Source organism: Leptonychotes weddellii, chromosome 11, assembly GCF_054177405.1.
Source record: "Leptonychotes weddellii isolate Sample4059 chromosome 11, ASM5417740v2, whole genome shotgun sequence".
NCBI lineage: Eukaryota > Metazoa > Chordata > Mammalia > Carnivora > Phocidae > Leptonychotes > Leptonychotes weddellii.
This window is the reverse complement of record NC_138379.1, coordinates 1833953-1849694: the sequence shown is the minus strand read 5'-3', so window position 1 is coordinate 1849694 and position 15742 is coordinate 1833953. Positions and strand designations below refer to the sequence as shown.

Sequence of the window (15742 nt, the reverse complement as noted above, 5' to 3'; positions counted from 1 at the left end):
CGCCTGGGTGGCTCAGTCGGTTGAGCGACTGCCTTCGGCTCAGGTCATGATCCCAGGGTCCTGGGATCGAGTCCCGCATCGGGCTCCCTGCTCTGCGGGGAGCCTGCTTCTCCCTCTCCCACTCCCCCTGCTTGTGTTCCCTCTCTCGCTGTGTCTCTCTCTGTCAAATAAATAAATAAAATCTTTAAAAAAAAAAAAATAAGCATATGAAATGATTCAGACAGCGTATTGTAAATCGTGTAACGCCTGATTTTACAAAATGCTGTATGTGTGTAACTCATCCGCATACAGAAGGGTATAGCAGGAGGAGTCCTGTCCTGTGCCGCCTGCCCCTGTTCCCACCACGTCACCCTACAGGACTTCCTTAGCTCCAGCTTCTCTAACCCACTTTCTTTTTGCAAATACAGTTGTGGAAACACACGAATTTCTCCCCTCACCCTCAAAAAGCTGCCTGCTCCCCCCCCGCCCCCCTGCTGCCACGGCCACGCGGGCTGGGAGCTCCTCCCCGCCTTCCCCAGCCACTGCTGACAGCTGGTGGCTCCTTGCCTTGGCCACCAGCCTGAGCTGCCTCTAGATCCACAGTTTGATCTTGATCTTTTCCCACCTGGATTTTTTATCAGGCGTGTTTTGTTTGGGGCCGTGGGTTCTTCAGCAGTATTTTAGATGAGCACGTGACGCCAAGGTCAGGACCCCCCTCCCAGAGTGGCCCGCTGCTGGGCAGAGACCTGGGGGCTCCCGGCCGCGTCCCTGTGCTCTTTCCATGAGACTTTCAAATGAAGAGCTTAGACCAGGGTCCAAGATCATGGTTTTGTCTTTAAGCGTCCTTAATACATAATTTTTTTTATACCTTCAGTGTGATTTCCTAAAGAATGGAGTCCCAGCCTCAACCATAGAAGGTATCTGTTACATCATCCCCGATGTTTGAGGTTTTTTTTAGACTCTGTAGGCTTGTCCCGATTGTATGAGAGTAATCTGTAATCTTGGCAGCCAAGAATTAGGCCGCTGATTAGTAAATGTATTTGCTGGGAAAGATTCGTGGTCTGGTAGTGTCTCTCTCAGGCTGTTGCTGGCCTCCGCACAGAATGCATGGGGCTGCCGGATGTGCTCTAAGCGGTGTGAGCTGTGTTCGATTGCACTGAAGTGAACGGGCGCCTCTGTGGGGAGCGTGGCCTCTCCCTGCTACCTCTCGGGAAGGAGAGACTGCCCACTTGGGGAGGGGCCTGGGAGGCCGGGGCTGTGCGTGGAGCCGTTGGCCTGGCCTCCGCCGGCTGTGGGCTGCTGGCGCGTCCCGCGAGCAGGGAGCACTGCGGGGGGCTGGCCCGGGGCCGGCGGGGCTGCTCGGCCGCCTCTGGCCCGCCCCGCGGTGCCGCCTCTTCATTTCAGGTGCTGAGCCTGCCTTAGTGGTGGCAGGGCACAGAAAGAGGAGCCGGCTGCTGCGTCGCGTGGGCAGGGTTGGGGGGTTGCCCGAGGCTCCGAGGCTGCGGCGTAGCTTTGGAGCTCAGGCTCCCCTGACACGGATGAGGCTCGGTGACCCTGAGGCGCTCCTCCTTCCCGGTGTCTGGCCTGTGACTGACGCTCCCGGGCCTGTCTCCGAACAAGAAAGGCAGCCCTACTGAGACTTTGTTTCTGGGAAGCTGAGTGACTTGTTGTTATTCTTGTAAAAGGACGTTTGCAGTAACCATTTTTTCAGTAAGAAGGAAGGCACTAAATTGAGTCTTGGTTTGCATTGTTGGTTGGAGGTACCGGCTTGATGACGTTGGTTCCCTACAAGTCCTGTCTTCTCTCGTTGACAGAAGGAGCCCAGCCAGCCGTCGGAGTGCAAACAGCAGTGAGGAGCGAGCACCCCGCAGCTGTGGCGTCGGGACTTGTGGCGGCCGCGCCACCGTATGGGCAGTGCTTGCTTCTAACTTGTTTTCGAGTGCATGATTTTGACTTTAACTTTTCCTTTATCCTTATTATTTTGCTTAACCTGTACAGTGGCAACTTAAATGCATTTCAGAAATAGGAGGTTTGATTCCAGCACCCTCTACGGCCTTGGGTGCAGCTCAGTGGACTTTCCCAGGCCCTGCCTTCAGGAGGGCCCCAAAGACCCCGGGGGGAGGGGGCGGCGGAAGGTCAGTCCATGCCAAGGGCAGATATCTGGGGATGTGGTTCCGGGGCATCTAGAACCAGTCACACCCCTCCGCGGTCAGACTGGATTCTTCCTTCACTTGAAGAAACCCACGCGCTTTGTGTCTCCCACCACCTGGTCTCCTGCGCTCTAACGGCCTCGGAAGGGCTGCGTAGAGTAGGGTCCTGTTCTCTTTAGAGCGTTCTTCTCTGGTTTTGTCTTCCTCAGGGTGGGGTAGGGGTTGTGGTGCACCCCAGCCCTGAGGCGTGAGTGTTTGTGGTTCATCTTTGTATTTATTTATTCTTTCCTGCTGGTGAGGGCTTGGGACGCATGCTGTCGCTTGTCCTCACACTTTCTGAAACCATGTGTGTGACCTGGTGACTTGCCAGGCGGGAGTGGTGGTGGCTCCCAAGGGAGTGAGGCCTGTGGAGAAGGAACCTCGCTCCGTCCTGCCCACGGCTGAGGGCAGGAGCTCGTTTTCACGACATACCACCCGGCTTTGGGGGCGGGGGGCGGGGTTGCGGGCCGAGTGCCAGGGTTTGCCAGGCTTCTGTGGTGAGGGGCCAGGGCTGGGAAGCACTACTCTTCTTCTAGCGTGGACACGTCGAGTCTTGCTTTCTCAGTACCCCCATTTCTTGGCCCCGTGCTCATCTTGTCTTAAAAGCCCTGGGTTCAGAGCGACCTGTTCTTGGCTGGCGTGTGGGGTTTCCGGGTGTGTGACCGCAGTCTCTGGCGGCCGGGGATGCTGTGTCCACACTGTGTCCAGGCCTGTAGAGTGCTCAGCCTTACTTACAATACATTTGTAACTGAATACAGTGTTTTCAATTTGTACAGAATAGTTAGAATATTCTATTAAAGTTGTGAACCATGAACCCAGCTCTGTGCACAGTCTCTCTGTGGGAGGACCTGGTGGGAGGATCGGGGTGGGGGCGTTGGCACCTGCCCCCACCCGGCAGCTCTGGGCTGTGGTTGCGCGTCCTCTTGAACTGAATGTGCAGAGCCCTGCGGATGGGCAGGCCCGGGCTTCAGGCCTCTGCTTTTCCGTGTCAGCCGGTTCTTAGGAGGCGGCTACATTTAGTTGGCCCGTTAGGCCTGCAGATCCACTTCACTGTCAGGGTGGGCTTGGGGCCCCCGGTTGGGCCTTTTGCTACCTCAGGAAAGAGTCTGCTCTCCCCCAGGAGTGCACCATTTCTCAAGAGTTTGTGGGGCTGTACCTCCCAGATCCCGAAGGTTCCAGGAGGGAAAATGCCTGCATAAAGGCCACTTTTCTGGTGGAACCTCCACTCCTTGCTAGGAGGGGAGCGCCCCCCCCCCGCCCCGACACCTGTTGCACAAGCCCTGTGCACGGTACCTGGTGGGGCTGGGTGGCTGTACAGGTACCAGGAGAAGGCGAGCACACAGCTGCTCCTCCCGCGGCCCAGCCGCCGGTGCCCAGCTCGCCGGGTGCCTGTCTGGGGGGCCTGGTTCTCCATGGGAGAAGTGCTGCACAAGGTTTAGGAATAGCCCTGCTTCCAGCGTGCCACAGCCAACTAGAACCAGAATGTTCCCAGTTCTTGAAGTACCTGTGGGTGAGCCCCCCCGTGGGCCTGGCCCCCCACCCGACAATCCTGTGGGTGCCGGGCCTGCCGTGTTCCTGCTGACACAGATTGAGAACCCCATCCCCGGAGGGCAGTCTGCAGAGATGACGGTGCGTGCTGGGAGCACCTCTCGAGGATGGGCCCCCGGACCTACAGGGCAGCTTTTCGTCGCTCTGGACCCAGACTGGTCAGGGCTCCCCAAGTTCTCCACGTGTCCTGTTTCCCTGGAGCGTCCGGAATGAAGCTGTTTATAAACCGTGCCATACAAGTAACTACAGGATGAGCAGTGATTGCACAAAATGATGGGCTTGGGTACTTCGCAGGAGGTTTGCAGGGACGGTTTCAACTCTGGGAGGCCCCATCCTGCTGGCCCAGGGGTCACTCCGAACATGATCTTTCCTCTCCCGCTGGCTCCTCACCCTCAGTGGGCGACGGCCCCATGTTCACTGTGAAGCAACAGCAGTGCTCAGCCTGGAGGCTGCTGGGCCTCGCTGAAGAAACGCGGGGCACGTGAGAAGAGCCCCCTCTGATGGGCACAGCGCCGGGTGATGGGAGCCAAGGAGACGGGCAGGGGGCAAACTCCGTTAGAGCCCTCTCTGGCCGGCAGCTGCTAGGGCTTCATCACCTGGGCTGGGAGTCCACACCGTGCATGTGAGCGGAGCACGTGGCCAGTGTGTGCTGCGGCGGTTTGGGATGACAGGGTAGGGGGAGCCCGTGCCTTCCCTCAGAGACCGGCCGAGTCAGTGCCCACCTGCCCATGGCGGACGTGGGGCAGCCAGGGACGGGTGTCCGTGTGCCTGTGGGGCGTGCCCCTGAGAGAGCAGTGCTTGGGAGCGGGTCACGGCCAGCCCCATGTGGGTACGCACTTGGGCGTTTGCATACACAGCGCTACCTTTGGAGGCTGAGCTAAATGGGAAGCTGGAGAGAGCAGCTGGGCACTTGGGGTCAGTGGGAGGGCGAATTGGGCGTTCTGCCTGTCGGCGGTGACATGCGTGGTGGAGTCAGCCCAAGGCGTGTTTTCTCGTCCGACCAGCACAGACGGACGGCGGGAGGGGTGTCTGGCTTGTGGCCGTCTCTGGAGGCCCTGGGTTTTATTTCCTGCAGGATTCTAAGAGTGTGAGCAGCACCCCCCCGCCAACACACACCCCACCCTCCCCCCGGGTGCGCTCTGTCGCAGGGCTGGGTCCCTGTGGCCTCCGGGGCCTCAGCGTGGTGCTTGGTGGTTGCATAGCAAGACTCCAGCTCAAAGCCCTGAGAAGCTGTGCCCACCGTCCCCTGTGGCACTGCCTCCTGGCCTGTCCGCGAAGGTGTCTTCTGACCTCAGCCCTGGGCAGTCACAGGACAAGGAAGGCGGCCCTCCACTGGCCGAGGGGCCCGGCACCCATGCTCCGTCTGGGCCTCTGCTGGCACCTGAGGTTCGTTCAGGCCTTGCTGCATTCACCAGAAGGACACAGAGCCGCCAGGAGGCAGCGGGGAAGGGGGCACTTGCAGCAGCTCTGGCTGGTTGCTGGCTCTGCATGGGCCACGCCTCTGTCCCCACTGACCCCCTGAATTGCCTGGAGCCAGGCCTACCGGCCCTCCTCTCCTTTGGGTCCCCCTTTTGGGCTGGGCCGTCACGATGCTTCTTTCAGAGGGTTCCGGTGAGCGTCCAGGGCCACCTCCTATCCCCCATGGCCTCTGCGGCCCACACCCTCCCTTCCTCCTTGGACTGACCGTCCTACACAAGACTCTGCTCGCTCAGATTTGGGCGGAATCAGGTGGCTGCCTCTGGTGTACCTGCCTGTGCACCCTGACTTCTGGGGGTGGCTCGGCCCTGTCCCGGCCGAGTGCACGCCCACCGTGGAATGGTCCCAGCCTTGACGCGGTGAAGCCAGACACTTACGACCTGCAGAGGGGACTGCTGGGGGCAGCGGCTGCGGGGGGACCGGGCAGCCCCGGGAGATAGGAGCTCTCGGAACTGCTTTACTTGGGAGTGTCTGGTTGTATGTGTGTAAACTGTCTCCATGAAGCTGCGTTTGCAGAAGTGCCCCCAAATTGGGGTCAGTCCACCTAAAATTCTGGTTTTCCGCCAGGTAAGTTGGGAATTGTAGCCACCCAGGGCCAGGTCCACAGCTGTGGCAGGCGGCTCAGTGTGTCCACGTTCCCCCTCGTCCGCAGCACCTGCCCCACCGTGGCGACCAGTCTGCTCTCGTGGGGCCAGGGCCAAGCAGAGCCCTGACCCACGGGCCAGTGGTCCCACTTCCCGTAGGTACCAGGCCGAGTCAGCCCGGTGCCTTGTGCCCCCAGAGGCCACCTGGGCCTGGGCGGGCTGCGCCAGGTGTTGCCCCAGCAGGGAGACCAGGCCAGGCTGGGGGGTGAAGCCCAGACCTCAGCCAGCTTGTCCTGGTGATAGTGCTGGCCTCTGGCCCGCCCTCTGCTCAAACGGGTCTTCCCCGGCTCCTTCGCCCCGAGTGCCCGTGGGTGACAACACGAGGTGGGCTGTGGAGGAGGCCCGGGGCCAGCCGTGGGAGACGGGCCCTCTGGCCTTCAGCTGCACACCCTGAGAGGGGCTCCGCCGGAGAGCGCTGCCCCCGCGGGGGCCACCCTCGGCTCCCTGCCGGCCGGCCCAGCCTTCAGCCGCACCTGAACTTTGGTCGCTGCCTTCACGTTCTCGCAAGCAGAGGGACTTCCCATCTTCCTCCCTTTAGAGGCACAGCCACGTCGGGGGATGGGGGGGCCTGAGGGACCCCAGACCCAGTCAGTGGGCCTCCCACCCACCAGGAGATGCTGACAGGCAGGAGCTCCCAGTGGCGGGACCCCTCCTCAACTGACCCTGGCTGAGCTTTCGGTTCTATTGACTTTGGTGTGATCGTCCAGGCGCCTTGTCTGCCTGGGACCCTCCTCACAGCCTGGCAGGCTCTGATCCCGGCCGCCAGGAGGGTGAGGCCCAGACACCTCCTTGAGGCCGAGTCACCTTGGTGCACCTGGGTGGAGCCCCTGTCCGCCCCCACGATGTCCCTATAGTGCCATTCGCGGGGCCAGCCTGGCCCAGCTGACTCAGCTCAGTGAGGGTGGCGGCCGGATGTTACTTTCCCTGACAGCCTAGCAGGCCTACCTCGCCCAGCCGGGCTTCTACAGGCCCTGGAGACATGGGGTGGACCCCCCCCTCCGCTGACATCCTCCATGGGCTCCTTCTTTCCCCCTTGGCCAGGGGTTTCCAGAAGTCTGGGAATATCAATCAAGTCTGAAGCTCCCTGAGTCTCGGTTTCTGCTTCTGAACACGGGAAGAACCCTCCTTCCCAAAGCCTTCATCCAGGCAGGGCCGCCCACGCGGGTCCTCCCCATTGCCTGCCAGCGTGGAGACAGCCTGGGGTGGACTGTGCACTGTGGGGACAGGGAGGGCCCTGGGTCCCAAGCTGCCCTCATTTCTGGTGGGGGCTGGAAGATCCCAGCAGAGCTGTCGTCCCAGAGGGAGAGCCGAGCAGAGGAGGGCCAGCCCTGGGAGGACAGGGAGGAGCCGAAACAGGTCCGGAAGGTGCGGGGCTGGGGTTCACCATCAGGCTTCTGGCCTCCAGACCTGGGAGGGGATAGATGTGTGTTGTTCCAAGCCATCCAGTGTGTGGTCCTCCGTCAGGGCAGCCCCAGGACACTCACGGAGGTAGCTGCCGGCGTCCAGGCTAGATGCTCAGAGTGGGGGGTGGCAGAAGAGGGGGGCAACGGATGGGGCCTGGAGGAGGAAGCGGTAGAGGGGGTGCTGTCAGAGTGGGGGGGGCACTGAAGGGCACTGTTTTGAGCGTGAAACACTTAGGGTGGTCTGTGGGGGCCGCTCATGAGTGTGGGGCCAGGTGATGGCGGGGGCCACTTCTAGAGAGCCCTGAGACTGCAGGGCCCACAGGCTGCTGGTGCAGTGGAAGCGGCGAGGGGTCCCCACCCAGAAGAGGGGCACCTCTGTCTCCCGCGGTTCCTCGACCACTCAGCCTCCAAGTCCACCTGTGCTGGGCAGCATTTCTGTCTGATTTCCAGACTTTTGTCCTCGCCTGGGGAAAGCCCGGTGGTGTAGAGAACTATACATCCTTGCAAACCCAGCTCAAAAATCACCGGTGGTCTCCGGGAAGCCTTGACCTCACCAGCCAAAGCCAGCTCATGCCCCCACTCTGCTGGGCCGCCTCTGGCGACCAGACGGTGTGCCAGGCCGACGGGGCCGGCAGCAGACCTCTGGGGGGGGGGGGGGCTGGCGGCTGTGTTAAGAGCCCAGGGAGGTTGTAACAAAGGAACAGACTGGGGTTCTGAAGACCAGAAGTGCAAACCCAGGTACCCTTGGCCCCTGCTTCCGTGGGCGCGTGGCCCCTCCTCCCTCTCTTGGAAGGACACTGGCCGCATTTGGGGCCCACCCGGGGATAACCCGGGATGACCTCTCAAGGTCCTTGATGGCATCTTTTGTCACATTAGGTAATACTGACTTTTACCACACGAAGTCACATTCACAGTTTCCACGGAGACAGCACCCCAGGTTTTGGCCACCGGATTGGAGGAAAGTTGCAGAAATGCAGGGCGCCCAGCACGTTCGGGTGGGAGTGCGAGCTGGCCGGCGGGCGGTGTGGTCAGCGGTCACGTTCCACACAGCAACTCCGCGTCTCGCAGTCTGTCCCGGTGACCTCGTGCACGCGAGCGCGGATTCTGGAAACGTTCGAGCAGCATCGCTTATCGCTTCTGAGAATCACAAATCAGGGCGCAGCCTGAGCACCACGAGGGTGGGCAGATCGGGGGGGGGACTGCCCGGGACGCAGGTGGAACAGAACAGTACATGCGCCGTGTCTCACTTCTCGGAAACACCAGCTCCTACTGGACGCGTGCACGTTCACGTGTAAATACATTTCTTAAATTGTGGCAAAAGACACATCAGTGTACCGTCTTCACCGTCTCTAAGCCCACAGCTCAGGGGCACTGCGCACATTCACACTTGTGCAGCCGTGCCCACCGCCCACATGCAGATGTTTTTCATCCTCCCAAACTGAAACTCCCAGTGAGACACCGACCCCCATCCCTCCCCTGGTCCCGGCGCCCACCATCCATTCTCTGTCCCCCTGAGTCACCGACCCCCATCCCTCCCCTGGTGCCCACCATCCACTCTCTGTCCCCCTGAGTCACTGACCCCCGTCCTCCCCCGGCGCCCACCGTCCACTCTCTGTCCCCGAGTCACCGACCCCCATCCTCCCCCGGCGCCCACCATCCACTCTGTTCCCTGTGAATCTGGAGACTCTAAGGACCTCATGTGGGGGGAATCCTGCAGTATTTGTCCCTCTGTGTCTGGCCTATCTCACTCAGCATCACGTCCCCCAGGTCCATCCACGCTCTGGCAGGTGTCAGCGTGTCCTTCCGTGTTCAGGCTGAGTGACGGTCCGGTGTGTGGATGGATCACGTCTTGTGTATCCGTTCATTTGTCACCGGACACAGTTTGCTTCCCATTTGGGGACCAGTCTGTCTGCCTGGGGGCAGGAGCAGGTGTTCCCTCAGGCAGGCTCCGCATGAATCCCAATTGGGACCCTTGAATAAATAATAGTAAACAGTCCACCTTGGGGGGGCGGGGTGGGCAGGAGCCAGATGTCCCATCTGTCCTGTGATGATGCAGCCCAGGGGGCCGCAGGACTGACCACCATCCAGAGGGTGGAGGCCACAGCTTGTCCACCTCTGCCCACCCTCCCTCCTTCCCTGTATTTCGGGCATTCCTTCTTTCATTCAAGCTTCCAGAGAGGTCCTATGTCCCCATGAACCAGGCCCTGGGCAGTCTCCTCCTCCCCTCTCCCAACCTGGCCCTGGCCCCCCACCCCGGGCCCCTCCCTGATTTTCTGGTTTTACTGACCAGCAAGCAGAACCTCTAGTAACTTCCGTTGCTCTGAGCAGAGTCACGTCTCTTGGACAGTGAGGTTGATGCTTTTTAGGCCCACGTTTCCCAAAAGCTTTCCTGAGCACCTGGGCAGGGCCCTGGGGGCCACAAAGACGGAGACACTCACTGCATTCCAGGAGCTGCTAGTGACCTCTGAGCAAGGTACTGAGGGATGAATAGGAGTTTGCCCGGGGCCCAGGAGGAGAAAGGTGTTCGGGTAGCGTCCGTGCTTCTCACTGGGTCCTCAGTGTCTCGTGAGGCAGGCCCTACCTGTCCGACTCCAGCCGAGGGCTCAGAGAACCAGAGAGAGGGACAGACACAGCTCTGCGGGGCCCAAGCCAGGTGGACAGTGAAAGCCTGGACGACACCAGCCTCCTGCCCTTCGGCCTCTCACTTTTCCCAGGCTCCCACTGGGAGGAGAGAGATCAAGGGCAGGCCTGAGTCACAGGCGGTGGCCAATGGGCTGTGTCAGACTCAGGTCAGGTGGCATCAGGCCGCCTCCCAGGTGCACGGACCTCTCCCGCCCTCCTGAGGTTAACACCTGAGCCACCTCCGGGACCCTGAGGTCCAGCAGTTACGCAGTTGGTGGAAGCAGACCTCACGGCATGCGCTGAGAATCCGAGGGGACTTCCTGGAGGAGGCCAGGGGAGAGGGTCTCCCAGGCAGGGGAAGCTGGGAGCCCCACCCCAGGGCTGTTCCTGAGCACCACCTCCCACAGGAAGAAGGTGGTATCGAGCCCGGGGCACCGGCCCGCCCTGACGCACGGCTTCCTCACAGGCCGCCGTTCCCAGGCTGGTTGGGCAAGAGCCTCCGGGGCCCGGCCTCCCACTGCTGCACGGATGACCTCACGAGGGGCGCTTCGGAGAGGTGCCCTCGTTCTGTCTGGGCCATCCGACGTCCTCACCCAGCTGGACAGGACAGCGAGTGTCCCTGGCCGGATGTTTGGGGCCCAGTCTGCCTGCCTGGTGGCAGGAGGGGGGGTTCCCCCAGGCAGGCTGTGCGTGGATCCCGGATGCGACCCTAGGATAAATATTAGTAAACTTGGCTCCGACCTACTGTGCCTGACGCCACCCATGTGAGGCAAAGCCCCGCACGGCCCCTCCCTGTTCCTTTGGGTGGGGCTCCTTCCTGCCCCCAGGCCTTGGGGCGCAGTAGAGTGGCTTCTAATCCCGCCGGCTGGCAGTGGGACCTCAGCTGAGTCCCTAACTTCTCTGAGACCCCCACTCCGTTCCCTGTAAATCCAAGAAAGCGACCCCAGCAGTCCCCACCTCGCTGGGGGACCAACAGGGGCAAAGAGGGCGAACGAGGCCCAGCACCTGCAGGTGCGGGGCCCCTGTCTCTCCAGCCAGCGGCCGGCCATCCAGCACCCACCTGGCCAAGAACCCTGGTGGGCCGCAGCTCCCCACGGGGTGCAGGCCGAATCCACACCGCGGTCCCCACTGCCCGGCAGGAAGCTGTCTGCCTGGTGGGTCTTCTGGGCTCCTATCAAATGGCTCAGGGAGGGGGTTCCCCCAAAAGGTCCTCTCTTGGGGTTGCAAGGTCAGTGTCTGCTTCCTCATCATCCCTCCCAACTCCCTGCCCCAGGGGGTCCCCCAGATGGGCCTGCTCGGGGGCGGGTGCAGGGCCCTCTCCTTGGTCCAGGCTCATGCCACTGAGCAGGGAGCAGGAGTGAGCCAGCAGGTTCCCCGGGGCCTCTGCTGGATGGGGGTCTCAGGCTGCAGGGCGGGGAAGCTGCCTGGGTGGGCCCAGCTCCCGACCCCCAACCCTCCAGGATCCCCACTCAGGCTGCCCTGCCCCGGGGTCTCCCTCCCAGGGAGGGGGCCAGGGCTCTCCACCCCTTATGACCTGTCCTCCCAGTTCCCTCTGACACCCACCTGTCAGAGCACCCCCCAGGTCACTGACCCGCCAACGCTGCCCAGAGAGGCCTAGCCAGTGGGAGGCAAGGAGAGGCGGCCTCACATCACCTCACTGGGCCTCCGCTGGTTTTGGAGCCCCTCCCACATCCTCTTCCTCCCACTCAGTCTGTTCCTGTAGCACCTCAAGCCTATCTCTGCTTCCCCCTCGTCCCTTCCAGCAGGTCCCCTCTTCCCTAAGGCCTCACTTCTCCATCTGTGAAATGGGGCCGAGAAGAGCACCCCTCAGGGATGGGCCTCGCTGGGCAGCTCCATGGGCACCACTCCCTCCCCTTGGAGGCCTTCAAGCTGTCCTCTTGGCCCCATGGCCCTCAGCTCCCCCTTCCTGAGGGCAGGCAGGGCTCCTCTCCTCGGGGTCCTAGCCCAAGCCCCTTGTCCGAGCTGGTGACCCTGAAGGGCCGGGGCTCTGGACTACCCTGAGAGGTTAGGGACTTCCCAAGGTGGCGCAGCAGGGGCGGCTGGGGCAGGGTCAGTTCAGCTCCAGGGCCGGCTTCACGGACCTGCCCCGACTCAGTGCTGCGCTTGGTCCTGCGCTCTGCCCTCACCAGCGGGAAAACTTTTTGAACCAGGGACCTGCCTTTCCCTTTGCACCTGCCCTGCAAGCTTGTCCCTAACCACCAGGGGACTCAGGCCCTTCCTGTTCTGTTTGCAGTCCTTTCCCAGGGTCACAGCTAGGTGGGGGTGTTGGAAAGTGGGTGTCTTGGAGAGGCCCTGGCCGCCAGAGACCCCTTCTGCGACTCCACCCCCACCCCCACCCCCACCCCTGGGAACCCGGGAGGAGCCAACCATCACTCCTGCTCCTATAAACCCTTTAAAGGAAGAGAGTAAGTAAAAAGCCTGTCTGCCCGGCTGGAAGGCATGACTCAGCTGCCCCCTCCGCCCTCTCCAGGCTGACCCTCCAGCCCGAGCAAGGAGCTTTCCACACCCACAGGGCCTTCCCCACTGGGCTGTGCAGGAGGTGGGGGTCGCCCCCTGCCAGCCGCCAAGAGGGCGCAGGAAGGACAGGCCCTCAGGAAGGGAGGAAGCTCCCTCACATTTATTGAGCGCCAAGGGGTTCTGTTCTAGCACTTTCCATATGTTCTCTAATCTAACAAAAGTGTTACTGTCCCCATTTCACAGAATAGAAAGCAGGCTCGCAGCACCTGCTCTCGGTGTCGGCCTGGGCCCGGAGGGGGTGGGGGGGAAGAAGGAAGGTCCTGCCACGGACGGCCCGCGGGGCTGAAGGTGGGAGAGCAGGCCGACTGGGCAGGGCCATCGGAGGGTCTCGACGGGAAGGGTCCTCAAGGCGTGGGATCGGCCGCGAGCCCTGGAGCGCCAGGACTAGCTGCGGGGGCGCCTGGACGGTGGGGGTCCCGGCCCCGCCGACTCCCCGCCCTGGGCCGACCCCGTCCCCCTGCGCTTCCCGGAGCTTCCCGGCCGTGAGTCACCGCGGGCAGGGCCGGCCGCAGCGCATTCCTCCGCGGGGCCGGCGTCCGGGGCGGGGTGGGGACCGCGAGTCACCCCACGGGAGGTACAGGAGCGGAGCGGGAGACCTCCGGCGGCCGCGGGCGGGCGGGGGCGTGGCCTCGGGAAAGGGGGCGGGGAGGAGGGCGTGGTCTCGAGGGGGCGCGGCGGGGGCGGGACCGAGCGCAGGCGGGGCCGCATAAAGGCAGCGCCGGGGCCGCCTGGGCGCATCGCCCGCGCCGCCGCCGCCCGAGCGCGCTACCTGCGACATGAAGACGCCCGGCGAGGTGTTGCGCGAGGGCGAGCTGGAGAAGCGCAGCGACAGCCTGTTCCAGCTGTGGAAGAAGAAGCGCGGCGTGCTCACCGCTGACCGCCTGCGCCTGTTCCCCGCCGGCCCCGGCGCGCGCCCCAAGGAGCTGCGCTTCCACTCCATCCTCAAGGTGGACTGCGTGGAGCGCACCGGCAAGTACGTCTACTTCACCATCGTCACCACCGACCGCAAGGAGATCGACTTCCGCTGCGCGGGCGAGAGCTGCTGGAACGCGGCCATCACGCTGGCGCTCATCGACTTCCAGAACCGCCGCGCCCTGCAGGACTTCCGCAGCCGCCAGGAGCGCGCCGCGCCCGCCGCGCCCCCGGAGCCCTGGCCACCCCGCGCGCCCTGAGCGCCGCCGCGGTGAGTGCCGGCCGTCGGGGGGGGTGCTCTGCCCCGTCGCGGGGACACCGTCGAGAAGGGGACCGGGTGCCGCGCGACCGCGGCGTGTCTGGGCGCGCGGCCGGAGCCGTCGGGCTGGCTCCGGCCGCGTCGGGGCCCTGGGGGACCGACCCACCGCGGGCCCGACCCGGACCCGCTCGGTCCCGGGCTGAGGCCCCGCTCCCTAACCGCCTCCTCCTCCCCCACAGGAGCCGCGCACTGGACGAGTCGGGCCCGACGCGGGGCCGCGCCGGCAGGAACCCCGGGGACTGCGGGGGAAACCTGGGCGGGCCGCCCACCCGCTGACCACCGTGAGGACAAAGGCCGGGAGCCGTGTCCCTGACCCACACAGAAGGATCTTCCCATGCGGAGCCACAGAGCCTCGGCCTGCTGAGCGGGCGCCTTAAATTATCAGACTATCTATGTATTTATTTTGATGGTTGTCATGGAACCGTCTGTCTTAATATTTCGTTTTTGCATCAATGTGTTCATTCCAAATAAACTACTTGATCTGTTCCCTTTTCTACCAGCCCAGGCGTGGTGCGGTGAGCTTCCTGCGGGGAGGGTTGGCGGCCCTTTCAGTGGGTGTCGGGGTGGGGGTGGGGAGAGCCACCACCCTGGCGTCTGAAGGGCAAGGGGAAAGCACTCTGAATGAGCACGGTGTCATCTGCTGGGCCCTGTTCACACCCTCCTTGCCAAGCAGCCTCTCCCGAGGCTGGGAAGTGCCCCGAGGTTTGGCCCCGGCTGACTTCTGCTCCTGGGTGTGCCTCGGAAGGACGGAAGGACGGAAGGACGGGGCCAGTGCTTGCTCAGGGAGGTCGCTCACCAACTGCCTCATTGAGGTCAGTGCCCCTCCTCCGCCGAGCTGCTCCTGCCCGGGGCGACCCCAGCGGCCCCCACCACCCACACGCCACCTGTCCAGCAGCCCTCCGGCCGGAAGCCCTCAGCCCTCTGGGTGCCTGCCGCGCCGTGCTCCCCTTGACCCCACCCCACCCCATGGTGGGGCCGCGGCAGCTTCAGGCGATCCGCACCCGCAGTGTGGGACCGGTAGGGCCACGGTGCTTCTAGGCGGGTGAGGGGAGGCCCAGCCGTTCCCGATGGCCGGCAGCTTCCGCCCTCCCTGCCCGGCTGCCTATGGGCTGGGCTGAGACACTGTGTCCAGGGCTGCCCCGTGGGGAGGACTCGGGAGGTGTGTTCCTCCAGCCGGAAGGTCCACTGGTGATGAGCAAGCCAGAGGACAGAAGAATAGGACATTGTTCTCGGCCTGTTGAGGGAAACTTCATTTCGGGGACCTTTCTGGCAGAAAGGATGGCACATGTGGGAGGCAGTGGCGTGGGGAGTGAAGGACCAAAATTGGGCCCTGATGTCTGTCTGTCACTCACACTGGACGAGGGGAGCCCTATGGGCCTCCTCGCTGGGTTCCAGGGCTGCCCCTTTGCTGGGAAGCCAGAGGAAACCATTCCTTGCGGGGCACCTGGGTGGCTCAGTCCCTTCAGCGTCTGCCTTCGGCTCGGGTCATGATCCCAGGGTCTTGGGATCGAGCCTCACGACGGGCTCCCTGCTCGGCAGGGAGTCTGCTTCTCCCTCTCCCTCTGCCTGCCGCTCCCCCTGCTCGTGCTCTCTCTCTCTCTTTCTCTGTGTCAAATAAACAAAATCTTAAAAAAAAAAAAAGAAACCATTCCTTGCAAGGAATTTTCTCCTGAACACTACTTGTGGTTGGGGAGAGGGTTCCTCCAGAGAAGTGGAGATAGAGTGGCCTCAGGGCCTGCACGGGCCCCAGATGCACCCCCATCCTGCCCAGACCTTCAGGGGGACAAAGGGTGAGAGCCCCATTCCTGGTGGGTTTCACACAGAAGCTGGTCTGGTCTGAGCTCTTGGGCCAGGAGGGTTGACAGACCTCTGCTCTCTGTGGCCCCTCTGGTCGGGACCATGGAATTCTGGTGTTGGGGGTCCCGAGCTGTAATAGCCTGTTTTCCAGGCAGCCTGTGTGCTGGGGGGTGGGTGGGAGGGTTTTGGGGGGATGGGTGACCTTCATGGTTTCAGGGTCACCTGCCCCCCCTGCTGGGATTGTTCTCTCTGTCCTGGTCATGCTGGCCTCCCCTGCCTGGTGCCCCTCTCCCTAGAGTGGGGTGGGGAGGTGAG

The 15742-nt window shown here is 62.9% G+C and overlaps 2 protein-coding genes across 5 annotated transcripts in view; both read left to right on the top strand.

The window, feature by feature from the left end:
• Positions 1–2982, top strand: part of NAP1L4 (nucleosome assembly protein 1 like 4) — a 45773-nt gene extending 42791 nt beyond the window's left edge. For all 4 annotated transcript variants that reach the window (XM_081797619.1, XM_081797622.1, XM_081797621.1 and 1 more), the window contains one exon: positions 1794–2982. In XM_081797619.1, coding sequence (XP_081653745.1) covers positions 1794–1832 — 39 coding nt within the window. In that variant the 3' untranslated portion in view covers positions 1833–2982. The remainder of the gene's footprint in view (positions 1–1793) is intronic.
• A 10142-nt stretch (positions 2983–13124) lies between these two features.
• On the top strand, positions 13125–14129 carry PHLDA2 (pleckstrin homology like domain family A member 2). The gene is made up of 2 exons (XM_081797598.1): positions 13125–13582; positions 13810–14129. Exon 1 carries the CDS (start codon positions 13176–13178, stop codon positions 13569–13571), a length of 396 nt encoding a protein of 131 aa, XP_081653724.1. The 5' UTR covers positions 13125–13175; the 3' UTR covers positions 13572–13582; positions 13810–14129.
• Positions 14130–15742: the final 1613 nt, after the last annotated feature.

What these genes read in the sequence shown, in the direction of transcription:
- PHLDA2 (XM_081797598.1), top strand. Translation starts at nt 13,176, where the DNA reads ATGAAGACGCCCGGCGAGGTGTTGCGCGAGGGCGAGCTGGAGAAGCGC.